Source organism: Bos taurus, chromosome 13, assembly GCF_002263795.3.
Source record: "Bos taurus isolate L1 Dominette 01449 registration number 42190680 breed Hereford chromosome 13, ARS-UCD2.0, whole genome shotgun sequence".
Classification (NCBI taxonomy): Eukaryota; Metazoa; Chordata; class Mammalia; order Artiodactyla; family Bovidae; genus Bos; species Bos taurus.
In genome coordinates this window covers 42,037,364-42,054,163 of record NC_037340.1, presented here as the reverse complement: position 1 = coordinate 42,054,163, position 16,800 = coordinate 42,037,364, and the positions used below count along the sequence as shown (strand labels likewise).

Sequence of the window (16,800 nt, the reverse complement as noted above, 5' to 3'; positions counted from 1 at the left end):
ATCTATGCTGCATTGTGGACAGTTTTTTTGAAATTAGCTTTAACTTTATGTAAGTCTTTAATGTTAATTTCATGAATGTGTACCTCGCCCACTAAGGGAAACAAAGGTTCGTTCCTTTACTTCTGAATAGTTTATGTGGAGGTGCAGTGTACGGGAGGTCGTAAAATCCAGTAATTACAACAGTTTATACACACAGCATTCATCTGACTTTTTTAGTATATGTGCTGCCAAAGCAAGTACTATCTGACTATTTTAAACAGCATTTTTCCAAGTGTTGGTTTTGAGGAAAGAATGATCTTGGTTATTTGAAGTGGTGAAGTTTTTCAGATGTCCTTTGTTTTTGAGCTGGAGAAACGTACATCCTGCAATTGAAGGCCTGACCTCTCTCCACACATGCACTGTGTTTGTGGGATTGCCCTCTGGTTTCAGCAGCCCATTTTAACACAAAAATCCCGAGTTTCCTGACAATCTCACATTGGAATAAGGGCTGTGGTATAAGGATTAGCTGTAGCTTATTTCCAAAGGGAAAAGCTGGGCACAGCCCAAGTGCACAGTAGAGTCATTGCACATCAGCATGTAGTGCCACACTCACGTGGTGCAGGCACTCAGGCCCTGACGTCCGGGACGCCCTGTGACCTAGGACGTTTGCACGGCAACTGAAGGACCACAGGGAGCCGAAATCTCAGGTTCACAAAAAGTGTGTACTCGTGGAAATGCGTCCAGAAAACAGAGGAAAAGGGCATCAAATTCCTAGCTAGGGGATTGAGTGGGATTTTGTGGGTAGCTCTTCAATTTTCCTGTATTTTTAAAGGCACGACTATCCATGTTTCTTATGCAGGTTGGGGGAAATCACTTTCATTGTCACTAATCTACTTACTTTCCTGATTCTTCCGTTGGGTCTTTTTGCTTTGCTGCCTCTCCAGAGCAGAAGCAGTGCCCTGGGTGCTGCCAGCTGCGTGCCCATGTTGTAAATGTCTCTGCTCTGTGAGGTGGGCACTCATTGGCCCCGTGTGCCCGAGTTGTAAATGCCTCTGCTCTGTGAGCTCACTGTTCTGGGAAATCGGTATTATTCATGAGCTCATTTATTAGACTTTTTCTTCCTGTTGATATTTGTTAGTACACCAAAAGTTAGCATCTTCTAACCCTGTACAAAAAGTAATTGTCTTCCAAAATCACTGCATACACGTGATGTCAGTGAGGAAGGAGCTGCCCTCAGGTTTTAGCAGATAGATGGATGGGTGTTGATGCTGGCTCTGGCTCCATTGTCCTGTCTTCTTGATGCAGGCTTCCCCATGAGGTCCTCAGGGTCAGGGTAGGTGTCACTGAGCCAGCCTCCCCTCCCCACCCTGCCCTCCTCTCTGATGCTGCAGCCTCTGTGTACTGGCTCGTGGAGGGGCTGGGCATGTGCAGATGCACTTTTGCTTCTTACCAACCACCCTGCCTCCCCTTTGCCCCATCGGGGCCCCCTTAGCGGTCTAGAAGCCCCCAGGAAGACAGGCTTAGCAAACCCTCTGACTGAATGGATTTTTCATTGTTTCTCTTGAATGCCTTCGCTTCAGAGGCTATCAACTGCTTAAATGCAGCCATCGACATTTACACAGACATGGTAAGACCTGCCTTGCTTGAGCGGCCGTGGGGTGGAGCCCTCGAGACGGCTCACGGTTAACCGGAACGTGACTGCTCTGTTTCCTCCCCAGGGAAGGTTCACGATTGCGGCCAAGCACCACATCACCATCGCAGAGATCTACGAGACAGAGCTAGTGGACATTGAGAAGGTGCGCAGATGGGGGAAGCTGGTGGGCGGGGACCCCAGGCGCCCCTGCAGTGGGAATGCAAGGGCAGAGGGAAGCATGTGTAGTTGGGGTCTCCTGGAGACCTCGGGTGGTGGTGGGAGGGAAAAACCCCTTACCAGGGCCCCAGGCTGCCTTTGCTCAGATTTGGGACAGCATTTGTGTAAAACCGAGCACTGTGGGCAACAGACACGCATCAGGGAGGAATGGCTGGTTTTGTTGGTGGTGGATGCTGAGCTCAGAGATCACCTTCATCCCATGCCTGCTTCCGCCCTGGACTGTTGTCACTCTCACTTCCTGTTTCACCTCTCTCTTGGCCACTGGAGCATGTCCTTCCTGGTGCTCTCACCCCTGCCCGTGGCTGCTTCCTCCTCTTCTCTGGGGGCTGGGCTCTCATGCCCTCCCTGCCCTCACTCCCGTGGTCCTCGGTGCTCACACAGCTTCACGGCATGTGTGCTCTGTGTCTGGCAGCAGCTTGTCCGCGTCAGCAGTGAATCAGGTGGTTTCTCGACTACTTACAGCCTCGGGGCCTGTCTCCTCACCCAGCACCTCTCCCCCCTCCCCGGGCCGTGCTCCCCTGTTCCTCATGTGGTGGCCACCCTGACCTCTCCGGAGCCTCTCACGTGTCAGGAGTGCTCTGCCTCAGGGCCTGTGACTGCTGTTTCCTCTGCTCTGAGCTCTTCTACCACACGTCAGTTCTGCAGAGCTTTGCCTATTTGATACTGTGATGGGAACTGTTCCAGCCGCCTCACGAAAACTGGGACCTCCGCCCTCTCCAGGACACACCCATCGCCCCCCACCTCAGGGCCCCCCTTACAGGCTCTGTCGGCCCGCTCACCACCCCTGTCTCGCTCTCTCCCTCCACTGCAGTGGGTGCCCCACACCGGCCCAAGCCTGCCTCTGGTATACCAGTGTGTCTGAGACCCTGGCTCTGCTGAGTGAGCCGAGGGTGCCCTCCCCACCAGAGCAGATGGGATCCCCGGTGGGGCAGCCCCTCAGGACTGCCATGGGACGGGCGGCTTCCCCCTCTGGCTTCACGGGGGTGCCCCTGGTGGTCAGGCGGCTCAGAACTCACTGGCTTATGTCATGGACGGTCTCTGGGCCATCCCTGTCGTGCTGTGCCCTGCTCTTCTGAGGCCACCCTCAGACCTTGACCACATCAGGGCCGTGTGCCGTGTCTCCTGGGGAGGTTTTCTCTGACCCAGGAGCAGGTGCTGAACCCCAGCCCTGAGCCCGTCTTTGTGACTCTGAGTCTGCAGAGTCGATGGCAGAGCAGGAGTAGCGGGGCCGGGACGCTTGTCTGGTCAGGGTGTCTGGAGCGGGCTTGGTCTTTACTGAGTCTGAGCTGTCCTGAGAAGGGTGAGTGCTGGTAGGCAGAGTGTCCAGCCAGCCGAGGCTGCTCTGTCCTCTCCTGACCTCAGCGTTCAGTTTTCAGTCTGAAGGGCGAGATCTCAGGCAGCCTCTTCACCACATGCATCTCTGTGAGATTCAGGGTGGCTAAAACGATCTGTGGTGAATTCCTGGTTTTCTTTTTGTTAAACAATGTTGACAGTTTGTCATGGGAGTTTCTGCAGCACGTCACGTCACTCCCAGTGCTCCTGCTGTTCTGCCAGTTGCTCACGGACCCTGAAGGGGTGAGGGGTGTCAGGGTCAGGGGTGTCAACGGTGTGGGGTGAAGGCTTGTGGAGCAGCTCGCCTCTCCTTTGGGCTCCTGTATCTAGAAACATCCTTGTCCTCGCCTCCCTGGTGGGACTCTCCAGATTGGGTCGGTGGCGCGTGACATTTGTTTGAAAAATCAGTTACACTAAGGCACCTTGTGTCTTATTCATTCATGAGTGAGTTTCTTCCCTGTCAATGTGGCCATAGTGTGTCCCTGGTTCACTCGGATTTTAGCCGGCGAATAGGGGTATGTGAAGTTCCGTAAACTTATTTCTCCTTTGACTTCAAGTAGAACATTAATATGGTAACAGTCTGTGATCATCAGTGACCCTGAGGAGCCCTGGTTCAGGTCCCTGGAGAACGGGGTTTCTCTTGTCTGTGTTAGCATAGAGTAGGTATTTATAGGGTAGGGTAGGCTTCTCAGGGTGTAGGTTCTAAAAGGATGATCCATCTGAAGGCTGTTTTACCTACACAGTGGGCTCTAGAGCTTGACTCTCAACCACTGTGTTGTCTGTAAGGCCCTGGTGGTGACCGTGGTCCTGGAGCCCCGTCTCTGCCTTCAGGGCCCAGTGCTCTCCAGCATGCTGTGGCTTATCAGGCTCCCCAGGGAGGAGTATTGTGATTACTTTATCCAAATTAGAGGGTAGTAATTTTGTCTAGATTCATTGTTACATATGCTGTTGTTCTTGATAGTTGTATTCTACTTTTGATATTTATTGTCATCCTTGAGGGCTTCTCAGGTGGTACTAGTGGTAAAGAATCCTCCTTCCAATGCGGGAGACAAAAGAGATGGTGGGTTCAATCCCTGAGTCGGGAAGATCCCCTAGAGAAGGGCATGGCAATCCATTCCAGTATTCTTGCCTGGGGAATTCCATGGACTGAAGTGCTTGGCGGGCTACAGTCGATGGGGTCGCAAAGAGTCAGACATGGCTAAAGTGACTAAACACACAGGCACACCCTCCAGAACAGCAGTCCCACTGCTCCAGGCCAGCCCCGCTCCTCAGATTTTGGGTGGTGAGAGCAGAAGGGTGAGTAGTTTGCTCCCTCCTTGGAGAGAGGGCACACAGCCTGGTTCCCTGCACTGTGACTTGGTCTTGTTTCCCATACTTACCCCAGCATTACAATGGGAAGGAGTGCCAAGTACTTTAGAGGATATGGACAGTTCAGAGATGATGTTTGATTGGTTAGAAATTCACGGAAAACCTGGTGGTATTGTAAGCAGGACTGCCTGTGCAGTGCAGCTGCCTTTGTCCGCTCAGCACCTGTTAGCTGAGCACTGGCTGTGGCAGGCGTCGCACTGGGCCTTCACCCTTGGCGCTCACAGGGTAGAGGGGGAGGGAAGTCCTCGGCAGTGTGTGTGCCATGGCTCTGCCCCTGCTCCAAAGGAGTCGATGCCAGCTGCATCTTTCAGGTATATGTTTTTTTATGGCTGTTTCTAAATGTGCTATTTCATAAAGAACTTTTCATATTGGAACTTCCTGTCATTATTCTTCTTCTTAGCACAGTAGTCCATTATATTCAATCACTTAAATTGTTCCCAGTTTTTCTCCTATTATCAGTTATACTCAGAAAGCTTGTATGGGAGCGTGTTAGTGAGGGAGGGCTGCATGGCTGATCCGTAGACCCCACGTGTCGTGACTCCACGCAGAAGTGTCTGCTTCACAAATGGGCTCTGGTGCCCTGCAGTCCAGTCGAGGTTGACGTGGCTCCAGAGGTGGCTCTGCTCCCTGGTCATTCCGCCGGCGCCCACGGGAGAGGGCCCAAGGCCATGCAGTCAGCTCTGGGGGCTACCCAGTGACCCTGGTCCAAGGGCTCTTCTGATGGGGTTCCCCTGCATCCCCACACCCCCGTCTCAGATCCTTGGGGCTGCCCTGCAGACACTGAGCTGCTGGCCTGAGTCCATGTCAGGCCTTGCCTCGTCTCCACTCCTTGGGTGAACCTGGATGTTTAAGGCAGGACTGTGCACATCTACTGTCTGTTTACACCCACAAACTAAGGACAGTCCTTACATTTTGTGATCACTGGTGGGAAGAACATTGCATGGCACATAAAGTGTGTGGGGTTGAAATTCCACCATCCACAGGCAGGTCTCCAGGCATGGCCCTGCCCGTTCACGCCCGTGTCCTTGGTGGCAGCCTCTGCTGCTGTGGGAGAGCCACGGGGGCAGCGGATGGAATGGCTCACGAAGCATTGTGTGTGTCCTCAGGCCTGCTGCAGACCTGCTTGGCCCGCCCCTATAGAAAACACCATCTGACTTCTCTTGCCAGTTGGGGTATAGAAGACGTTGGTGTTTTCAATCTTATGAGGTTCTGTCCATGTATAATTGCCTACAAACTAGCTGATCTTTCCAGAGTTCTTCTCTCTTACGAAGCCTTGCTGAAAACCAGGCACTGTTGTCTGTCTCTTCCCTTAGAATTCCTGCTCCAGCAGCACGGGTTCTGCTTTGAGTCATCGGGTGCTTTATTTCACTGTGTCTTATGCCACAGCATGACCAGGGCTTCTAGCTCTCCAGACTGCAGCCTGTTTCCTCTCCACCTGACAGTTCACAGCATCCCCATCTAGGTGGAAGGCAACACCCTGATTCTACAGGATCCCTAGGTCTTGTAGGAATGTCTATGCTGCTGCAGCGAGCCATAGAGCTGAGTGGAATAGCTCAACTCTGTCACCACTTAGGGTTTGGCAGTGGTGGGGACACCACTTGGGAACCAGGCTGACAGAAAGGCTGCCATCTTCAGTTTATGGCTTCCAGCATCACTAGACGTGGTCGCTGCCTTCAGCTCATAGGAAGGGGACAGGCCTGGAGAAGGCTGCAGAGTCAGCTGTATGGACCACGCCTGGAGGTGGGCCACAGCATGTCTGTTGACATCCCCTTGGAGAGGATGGGTCACCTGGCTGCCCCTTACTGTCACAGACCTGGGGAAATGGGGTGGTGGGCATTTGTCTGGGTGGGGGGGTCAGGAAGAAGAGAGTCTGGTGGATGGCAAGCCACCTGCCACCAGATTTCTGGAAGCACATGCTTTCTTGTGTTCCCAAAATAAAGCAAGCCGGATTATGAAAGTTGTGCTGTTGAAAAGGGTTTTTATAGGAAAAAAATACCTGTGCAAATGTAAATGCAACTCTTCAAACAAGTAGTTTGAATAAAACATGTGTGTTTTCAGGCTATCGCCCATTACGAACAATCAGCCGATTATTACAAGGGGGAGGAATCTAACAGGCAAGTATTGTTTTTCTTACAATTTTGTGATATGTGATGAAAGGTTCTGATAGTTTTGTGACGTGTGATGAAAGGTTCTGATAGATTTGTGACATGTGATGAAAGGTTCTGATAGACTTGTGATGTTTGATGAAAGGTTCTGACAGTTGTGTGACATGTGATGAAAGGCACACCTCAGCTTTTTCTCTGGGGGTCTCTTGCACTGGACCTGGTGAAGGTTCGCTGAGGTGGCTTGTCGTTTTTCTCTGGGACTGTCACCCTGCCTGGTTCTTGGTTTCAGCTCGGCTAACAAGTGTTTGCTGAAAGTGGCCGCGTACGCCGCCCAGTTGGAGCAGTACCAGAAGGCCATCGAGATCTTCGAGCAGGTGAGGCTGCCGTCTGTGCAGCTTTGAGCAGAAGGCCTGCCAGAGTTCGCATGCTAGTATTTTGTTCAGGGTTTTGCATCATGTATTCATATGGGCTGTTGATCTTTAACTTTGTCTTGTGATGTCTTTGACTTCGGTAGCAAGGTAATACTGGCCTCAGAATGAGTTAGAAAGAGTTCTCTCCTCTTCTATTTTTTAGAAGAGTATAGAGTATTGGTGTTATTTCTTTAGATATTTGGTAGAATTCAGTGGTTTTCTGTACTGTTTTTTATTTTCATTGATTCCTTCTGTTATCCTGATTTCTATCCTCTACTTTCTTTGGATTTATTTTACTCTTCTTTTTTAGGGCGTTGATGGTGGACGCTTAACTTACTGATTTTCCTCTTTGTTGTGTGGGCATTTTTAGTGCTCTCAATTTCCCTCTAAGTGCTGCTTAGTCTGTCACGATGCTGTTACATTGTTTTATCTTTATTCATTTTTATAACAGCAATAAATAATTTATTCATTTCCCTGGTTTTTTAATAAGTGTTTTGTTTAGTTTCCAAGTGTTTGGAGATGTCCCTGTTATCTTTGTTTTTGGTTTCTGGTTTGATCCTGTTGTGGCTGGAAAGTGCAGTCTGTGTGATCTCAGCCCTTATAAGTTTGTTTTATGTTCTGTGGTGCTGCTGTTGCTGGGTGACACGTTCTACAAATGTTGATAAGCTGCTCGTGGTTGATGGCGTTGGGTTCCTCTGTACACTTGCCGATTTTCTGTTTCTGTTGTTGAGAGTGGAGTGCTGCGGTCTCTATCATTGTGGATCTGTCTAGCTTGCATTTCTGTCAGTCTTGGCTTCACGTTATTTTGCAGCTGTGTCCGCTGCATGCTTATTTAGGGTTGCTGTGTCTTGCTACATTGGCCCTTTTATCTTATAATGCCCCCTTCTGTCTCTGGTAATTCTCTTTGCTTTGAAGTCTTTATCTGATACTAAATGTAGCCTCTTCTGCTTTCTTTTGATGAATGTGTATATGACATATATTTATGCATTCTTTTTCTTTCACCCTGCCTATGTTGTGACAGTTGAAGTGAGTTTGTTGTAGACAGCATAGAGTTAGGTCTTGTTTTAAGTCTACTCTGCTAGTTTCTTTTAATTGGTGTATTTGGACCATTCACATTTAATGTAATTATTGACATATTACAACTGAAGTCAGCCATTTTATTTGTTTGTTTTCTGTTTATCCTTTGTTTTTTGTTTTTCTGTTTGTTTTTTCTTGCCTTATAGGGGGTTGCTTGATTATCTAAAGTATTTTTGAGTATCTCTCTCTAAATAGCCTTTGTAGTGTTTTGCTCTAGGTGTTACATTTACATACTGTATCACAGGGTAATGATGTCATTTTTTTTCAGTTCCAGTGAAATATAGAAACCTTACCTTACTTTCTGTTCCTTTATCCTCTCCCATTCAGTATATAATTGTCTTTAGTATTTCCTCTACACACTTTTAGAAACACATCAGTCACTATTACAATTTTTACTTCAGTCACCCAATTTAATTTACAAAACTGAAGAGGAGAGGAAAGGCCCATCATATTTTCCCATATCTTGCTTACTGTGTTCTTTCTTCTTGATGTTTCAGGATCTCTTCCTGCATTTTGTTCTACTTGGAGGGCAATGTTTGCCATTCTTTTAGGGTAGGTCTGCTGATGACACATTCTTCTGGTGTCTCTTCACCTATGAATGTTTTGATTTCCCCTTCGTTCCTGAAGCTGGGTATACAGTTTCCCTGGGTATACAGTTTCCCTGGGTATACAATTCTGGGTTGACAGCTCTTTTTCAGCACTTGAGAAATGTGCCCTTATGGCTGGCTTAGTTTCTGATGAGAGGTTTACTATCATCCAGGCTGTTTTCCCTGTAGGTGTGGTGGTGTTTCTCTCTGTCACTTTCAAAATGTTTTCGTTTGTCTTCAGTTTTCAGAAGTTTGTACGGCTTAGCAAGGGTGTTTGCTTTGATTTTGTTTGGAGTCACTAAACTTCCGGAATCTGTAGGTTTACGTTTCTTGCCAAGTTTAGGAAATTTTCAGCTACTACATTTTCAAGTGATTTTTAGCCACTCCTTTCTCTCCCCTTCTGGGACTCAGGCGGCCCAGATGCCAGGCCTTGTTTTATCATCACACACATCCCAGAGCTCTGTTCCTCTTTTCTCATCTGTCTTCTCTCTGCTGTTCAGACCGAGTAATTTCTAATGTTCTTCCATCAGTTCTCTGAGTTCTCCCTCTTTTCCATGGGTTCTGCTGTTGAACCCATCCATTTTTTATGTCAGGTATTACATATTTCAGTTCTGAAGTTTCTGCTCATTTCTTCTTTATATGTTTTAGGGCTTTTTGCTGAGAATTTTTTTTCTTTTCTTCATTGATGCTTCGGTTTTCCCTCTGGCCTCAAGCACTTTAGTAATGGTCGGTGGAAACATTTTAGGAGGAGTCTTTTAACACCTGTTAGATAATTCTAACATCTCGTCTATGTGAGAACTATTGTTTATTAGTTACTCTTTTTTTTTTTCATTCAACCTGAGTTGTTCCCTTTTCTTGGAATTGCAAGTGAGTTTTACCTGAAAACTGGGTATTTCTACATCGTGTTATAGGGCAGGGTCTTGTTTAAACTTCCTCTCTCTGCTGGTCTTCTTTGACACTGAAGAGGTATGACTTGTTCCTGCCAGGTGGAGTTGTAGGACCAGGCTCTCCACCTGGCCTCCTGGTTCCTAGCAGATGATGGTAAAGCCAGGCGCACTGGGAGGCAAGGATGCCTCATTCCCTCTAGGAGGAATGGTGCAACAAGCCCCACATGGGCTCCAAAGGCCTCTGTGGTGGGGGCGCAGGCTGGCTCCTAGTTGGCTCCCTTGGCAGAAGAGTTGAGCTCTCCGGCCAGTGTCAGGAGGACAGGCGTCCCGTCTCTCTCTGGCATTTGCTGCTGTGGGTGGGGTGGGCCAGAGCAGGTGTCATCTGAGCCTTCCCTGTCTTGTGCACTGCTCCCCTTCTGGTCCTCTGGCTGGAGAAAGCAGACTTCCATCTGTTCCTTCACTGTTTTTATTTTTTTTCTTTGCCACACCCACTGGCATTAATGGGTTGTTGGCTTTTTCTGTTCCAAGTCAAGGATTTATGCAAGAAAAAGCAGGCACCTCCCTGCCATTTGCCCTGTTCCCCATGTTGATCTGCTCTTCGCTCTACGTTTTAGTCTCCTGACGTTAATTTTCTATAAAAGGATCAAGGCTTTTAGTTGTACTTAGTGGGAGGGACGGAAGACAGCGAGTCTGTTCTACCCTCCTGGACATGGAATTCTGAGTCGCTTTTAACAGGTTCAGCACTTTATGTCTCAAATACTGTTTCTTGTCCAGTAACATTTCTGGTACATGACTTTGGGTTAAAAGGATGGATTTCATAGATTCTCTAACATGAGACGCAGAGAGAGCACTTGCTAAAGAGCAGGTAAGGGTCAGCATGCTTTTTGTAGGAGAGCTAACCTTTTTACTCTGATCCCACTTTCTTGCCTAGATTGGGGCCAACACCATGGATAACCCTCTGTTGAAGTACAGTGCAAAGGATTACTTCTTTAAAGCCGCCCTCTGCCACTTCATAGTGGATGAGCTGAACGCCAAGGTGAGGCGCCCTGAGGCACAGCTTCTGATGTGCTTCATTCACCCTGAACGCGGGTGCTCAGCCGTCGTCCAGAGCAAAGCTGCGCTGTATCCATGAAAAACAAGACAGGGATGAGTCCCTGACCCCATCCTGGCCATCCTGCGGCCACTGGAATCCCAGCTGTCAAGGGTCTTAAGTTAAAGCAACCCAGGGGCCACACCTCATTCAGTAGTTTGGTTTAAAGAAATCAGGGGGCTGAGAGGAGACAGGAAAAGTAGAATCACATCTTTTTTAAAACTTAGAAGTGGAGTTGGAGTGAGGATTGGGAGAAGTGAAAAACAGAGTGAAGGCTGGAGGCAGAGGCGGGGACAGGGTTGGGGTTCGGGCCCTGGCGTCTGGGCACAGCATCTGTCCAGTGCACGAGAGCAGATGCCTGTCCTGGGAGTTTTGACGATGACATCTGTCTTGTGTGGTTTTCTCCACAGCAGCCTCTTTCAGAAAAACTGGTTTAGCAGTTTATTCTTAACTGAAATTGAAATTAAAAATAAATAGATTTGATCAGTACAGGTTGCTTTTGATGTTGAGTGTAACAGTTAAACAGGATGTAAATAAATTGTATTGAGGTTAATAGACCGTCAGAGCTTCATTTTCTGGTTCAGTGACTCAGATGTTAACAAGTGGTTTTCTTCCTCAGCTTGCTCTTGAGAAATACGAGGAAATGTTTCCAGCATTCACTGACTCTAGAGAATGCAAATTACTGAAAGTGAGTAAGTGGGATTGAAATCTAGGAACGTTTTAACCCTGTGAAGCTGTGAGTGCTGCTCTCGCACGCTAGGCCTCAGATGCCGTTAGGGTTGGGTGTACACCATGCTCTGAATTGGGTGGATCAGAAATGTTAGCACAAGGCTGGATCCCTGACCTGGGTGCCTCTTGTATTTGAAAACTTCCCCATTTTTGTAAGTCATTTAGCAACATCAGTTAGTGTAGTAAGAAGGCTGTTTCTCTATTTAAAGTATTCACTCATAGATGGAACTTTTAAGCCAACCAAGATAATTTTTCTGTATTTATTTTCCCAGAAACTTCTAGAAGCTCATGAAGAACAGAACAGTGAAGCTTACACAGAAGCAGTAAGTTCCCCTTTGGGATTTAATGCGTTCTCTGAAAGTTTACACTGTAGATACAACTTCTCTTTTTCATTGTATAAATGCTAAACATCTATTTGGACATCATTGTGCTTATACCTGTGTTGTTTTCCAAAAGAAATGTTTTTAGATTCCACCAACCTTCAAAATTAAGACAGTCTATGAGCTCTGCTGACTTTAGCTGTAAGGCAAATATATATCACATACAGTTATGATTTATTTGGATATTTTCTATGGAAAATAATCTGATCCATAAATAAGTGTGAAGTAATATCAGTTGAATCAGTTAAATTTAAAACATAAAAATAAAGCAGTGAGAGTTTGTTATATTCTTGGCATAAAATGGAAAAAAATTTTCTACATTCACCAATTCCCTGTTTTCCCATATTTTTCCGTCTTATGTTTAGAATCAAAGTGTATTTCTTAGTGCCCTTCAGTAATTCATTCAACCTGGCTTTGAAGCCATGGTGGGAGGGCGAGTTTCCCTCTCTGCAGCTGTGTTTTGTGTTCATTGGAGACTGGAGCCACATTAATTTTCCACGTCCCTTTGTCCTTATACAAAGTCTTATGTCCTTTGTCATGTTAAACGTGCTCTTTGTCCAGTTACAAACGCTGCTGTGGATTTTTGCCATGGCATGTTAGCATAAGAGCAATGTAAAAAGCTCTTAATGAAGAAAGTTGTAAAGTAGAATGAATGATTTTAGAGTTAGTACAGTGTAATTCTGTGTTTGACTGTGTTTCCGTGGACCATTTTCTGCTTCTCTTCCCTTCACCAGGTGAAGGAGTTTGACTCCATCTCCCGCCTGGACCAGTGGCTCACCACCATGCTGCTGCGCATCAAGAAATCCATCCAGGGGGATGGGGAGGGGGACGGAGACCTCAAGTGAGGCGCAGTGTCCCTGCGGCATGCCGCCGAGTCCTTGTTCATTTCGCGTTAGGGCCAGTGATCATTGTGGGATGCCCATTCAACAGCTTCATTTCGTTGCACGTGAGCCTGATGGTGTGTGTGTGTGTGTTTAAGCCACTGCGTGTATCACTGTGCTGTGGGCGGGTGGGCCGCTCCTATGCGTATTGTGAGTGTGTGATGGGCTGCCTCCCGCTTGTCAGAGTCCCCAGAGTTTTCCAAGAACTGCTTCAGAATCTTCCTCCTGTTATTTCAGTATGTGCAGAGCTTGTGTTTCATTTTGACACATGTTTTTATGTCCCTTTTCCTGGACTTGTGTGCCCAACCCAGTTGTTGTAATAGATGCTTTGCATGTTCTCTGTGAACTTGCACCTTGGTGGATTCTCTAAACGTGTGTGTTTAGTGTAGGATGGTTGTTTGGAATGCATTTATGGCTTTCTTCATTAGAATTATTTATCCTTTTTGTTATTTCGTGATTCTTTTGACAGTGCCAGTGACCCGTTTCCCTGCTCTTGTGCATTGTTCTGTAGCTGATGTGCATGTGAGAATTCAGGTCAGCCGGGCCTGCTGGCTGCTTGCAGTGGGGATGAGGGAGCTTCCTGACACGGCCTGCTGACGTGTGTGGCCGTGTGGAGCTGAACCTGAGCTCATAAGTGCACTGTGCGTGAGATCTAGGAGAGACAGGTGTCTTACTTTCCTGGAGGGAGTGTCCACTTCTAGTTGGGGCAGGACCCTTGCTTCACCTTCACAGAAAGGTATTTGAACTGGCATATCCCTTTCATGTTCACACACTTTCCCACGTTGAGAGGGCACCCCGTGTGCCCCCTTGTGTACATCCTTACCAGAGCCGGGAGGTTATATCAGTCAAAGCTTGTATGTCATTCATTTTCATTTTTAATTGTCCGTCATTCATTTTATCTGTTAATTGGACACGATGGGCTTGGTGGCCTGAGTACAGTTTACTGTACCATCGGGAAAGAGTCCCAGTGAGCTGCTGAGGGGACCTGCCCTTAGCTGATGGATTGTTTTATCTGGTGTATTTGAATTCTGTCCTATTGTTTTGACTTATATATGTGCGCTATTGACCTATGAACTTAATCCCTGCACTTTATGTTACGTGCTAATAACCTTGTGCTTTAGACGTGCTCTTGTTTCCTGAATCTCTTCTAAGTGATTTGTTTGATGTGCATTTATTGCTAGGTAATGGCAGTGTTGACAGATAAATGGGATTTCCTATGTCCTGTCAGATGTTAACTGGTATTTGAAAGGTATTGCATTTTTGGATGGCCAGCAACTGGGATTCAAAGGTGCTGTTGGGCAGAAACAGAGAGTGGGTCCAGGTTGAGGGCTGAGTCGGGAGGAAGGTTGGGGATGGGGAATAAGTCCGACTAGGAGGGAGCAGAAAGTGGCAGAAAGGAGGCTGAGAAGGACCAGCGGAGGCCTGATCGTGGAGCAGCCCTGTGGGCAGCCGTGAGGATTCGGTGGCTGTAGTTGCGGGGTCATCTGTGCGGCCTGGGCTGGTGGAGAGGTGGGAGCAGTGGTGGCTCTATCCCAGCCCACGGGGCAGTCATGGACCAGGAGACATGGGGTACTCTGACCTTGGACCCTGGCATCCAGTGAGGATTCCTTCTTTCCTTCAAAGGTCTGGGATCCTTAAAAGAAAGCTGGCTGTTGGTTATGGTCCATTTTGGAACAGAGCCTGCTTGGTACTTCTTCACTTCCTATCGGAACCTCTTAAGAAAAAAACACTTAGAGAAGTGGGGTTTTGTTGCTCTATGTGATTCAGTGCCCAGCCTGTCAGAAGCACGTGGGTGAGATGAGCGTGTGTCCTCCGGCTGCAGGCCTGCCTACCTGGGGGACAGTAACCCTCCCTGCCGGCCATGCACTTTTGTTGCTGGTCTGGAAAGTCTGCTTCCACTTATTAAGGAAACCTGTGGTCTGACCATGTAAAGGAAAAATCGAATGACGTTTATTAGCTTTTTATCCTGATCCCCTGACAGACCTGTCTGAAGACCTGTATTTTTGAGAATATTGGCACCATTTTCAGTCCCTGGGATGGGCAGATCCCCTGGAGAAAGGACAGCTGCCTACTCCAGTATTCTGGCCTGGAGAATTCCACGGACTGGATCGTCCATGGGGTCAAAAGAGCTGGGACACGACTGAGCCACTTTCACTTTTGTCACATCAGAGTTGTTGTGTTGAACACTAGGACCAGTGCCTGAGTTAAGATGCTTTTGTTTTTAATATTTCACATGAAAAAGTAATTGTAATGGCTAGAACAGACCACTAGAACATAAAAGTGAGAAGAAAAAAGTCCCAGGAACAGCTACAGGCTTCCTCCCTAGAAACATTCCATCAGAGTGGGCAGCGCTGTGACTTCCAGTATTTATAAATCGTTATTTATGAACAAAGTATGATTGTGTTGCAGTCTTTGTATTTTAGCGAGTCATGTTTAGTTCATTGTCAAGAGTTAAAATTTCTTATGGGAAAGCTTTGCTTTTTGTGGCAATGTTTTTCTAGCTAGTGTGAACTTCTTTTTTATTGAATGATTTGGAAGCAGTGTCCTTGCAGTCGTGACCGCGTGTGACAGTGCCCCTGTAACCACAGCGTGTGTGTTTATTGTTTCCTCTGACACCATGTATTTCAGATGCCCAGAGTCAACCCCCATGGCTTCTGCGGGGGTTCCGGGCCTCTCTTCCCCAGGGCTGTCGGGGAGGGTGTATTATGAAAATTCACCCTGGATGATAAATCCACCTTCGCAGAGTCAGTGTATTTTGTGTGAACCTGTACAGTAAATAAAGTCCCAGTTATGAGCAGCGTGGTGCGTCTTTCCTGGCTGATGTGCACAGGTCAGGGCTGGCTTCTCATCCTGGAAGGTGTCCCCGGGCAGTGGGCATGACCATCCGGGCTCTGTGAAGACCAGTCCTGTCGGTTGGTGCCACTGCTGGTCTGCTGAGGGCTCTGCAGGCTCCGCATTCCCATGCTTGCTGCTGCCAGGTCAGGGAGCTCACGACAAGGTTCAGGGAGGAGCGGCCCCTTGGTGGTGGAGGCCAGCGGTTGGTCTGTCTTGGCGGAGCCACGTTAGGTGCTGTCAGGGCCTTGTTCACATCCCTCCAAGATCACTCGAGGCAAACTCACAATACATGGTCTAACAGGTGGTCCCATTTAGGAGCTCTGCCCCGTTGTTGATCCTCAAGGTTAGTTTCTCATTCAGATGCCTCTCTCAGAATCTTTGTTTCCTAACAGAAGCCCTCGTGGTGGGTTTGGCCAGCCTTGGGGAGGGTCCCATAGTCCCTTGCTGGTAGAGGGAAGTGGGCAGTTCCTAGGCATCAGCTGGGTCTGACTGATGTGCCAGCTGGCCCTGTGCCTATGTCCTCCTGCCTGCCTTGGTGCCTGTGGACAAATCACCTTTCACCTTAAGCGACAGGAACACCATCAAGTTAAGGGGACAGGCACTCTTTTGGTCTCAAAAGATGTCCCTGCTGTGGCAAGGCACGAGACATGCAGGTTAGTTTCAATTGTAACTCACACTCAAATTGGTCACTTTAGGTGACTGCCTTCGGTAAAACCACATTTCTGTGAAGGTCATCTTTAAGAAAGGTCTTCCCTTACCAACTGGCCAAATTTATTTGCAAAGTCTGTACAACAAATTTTGGGTAAAAGCAGAGGCAGGGGAGATCTGGAGTTTGGGCTGACTGTGTCTTCCACACGAAGGCTAGAAGGTGCAAAATGGCCCCCTTGGGTAGCATGTCCAGAGGGTCTGGGGCTGACACTGACTTGGCAACACAGCACCCAGATGGGGAGAAACGGGAGATGTCCCCAAATCCCTGAGATGCACCTTCAGCAAAGTTTAGGGAGCAGCTCTCCCCTCCCCTCCGCTCCGCAGAAGCAGACAAAGTGACCGTAGACAAGGAGGCTCTGTGGAGCAGACTTACCATGGCCGTGACGAGGCCAGGCCTGTGCACTGGGCCAGGCCGGGCCGGGCACATCTCAGAACGAGTGCAGCAGACAGAGTTGTCGAGACTCTCCACAGACCAGAAAATGCAAATACTGGTTTCAGTCAGGAATCTGATTTCTACAGAACGTGAATTGTAATCATGAAAATGAACTTAGCCTTACAAAAC

The 16,800-nt window shown here is 48.0% G+C and overlaps 1 protein-coding gene across 1 annotated transcript in view; it reads left to right on the top strand.

Moving 5' to 3' along the window:
• Positions 1 to 15,087, top strand: part of NAPB (NSF attachment protein beta) — a 37,648-nt gene extending 22,561 nt beyond the window's left edge. The window contains 8 exon segments of the mRNA NM_001046233.2: positions 1,560 to 1,606; positions 1,698 to 1,775; positions 6,608 to 6,663; positions 6,944 to 7,028; positions 10,547 to 10,651; positions 11,325 to 11,393; positions 11,707 to 11,757; positions 12,549 to 15,087. Coding sequence (NP_001039698.1) covers positions 1,560 to 1,606; positions 1,698 to 1,775; positions 6,608 to 6,663; positions 6,944 to 7,028; positions 10,547 to 10,651; positions 11,325 to 11,393; positions 11,707 to 11,757; positions 12,549 to 12,659 — 602 coding nt within the window. The 3' untranslated portion in view covers positions 12,660 to 15,087.
• Positions 15,088 to 16,800: the final 1,713 nt, after the last annotated feature.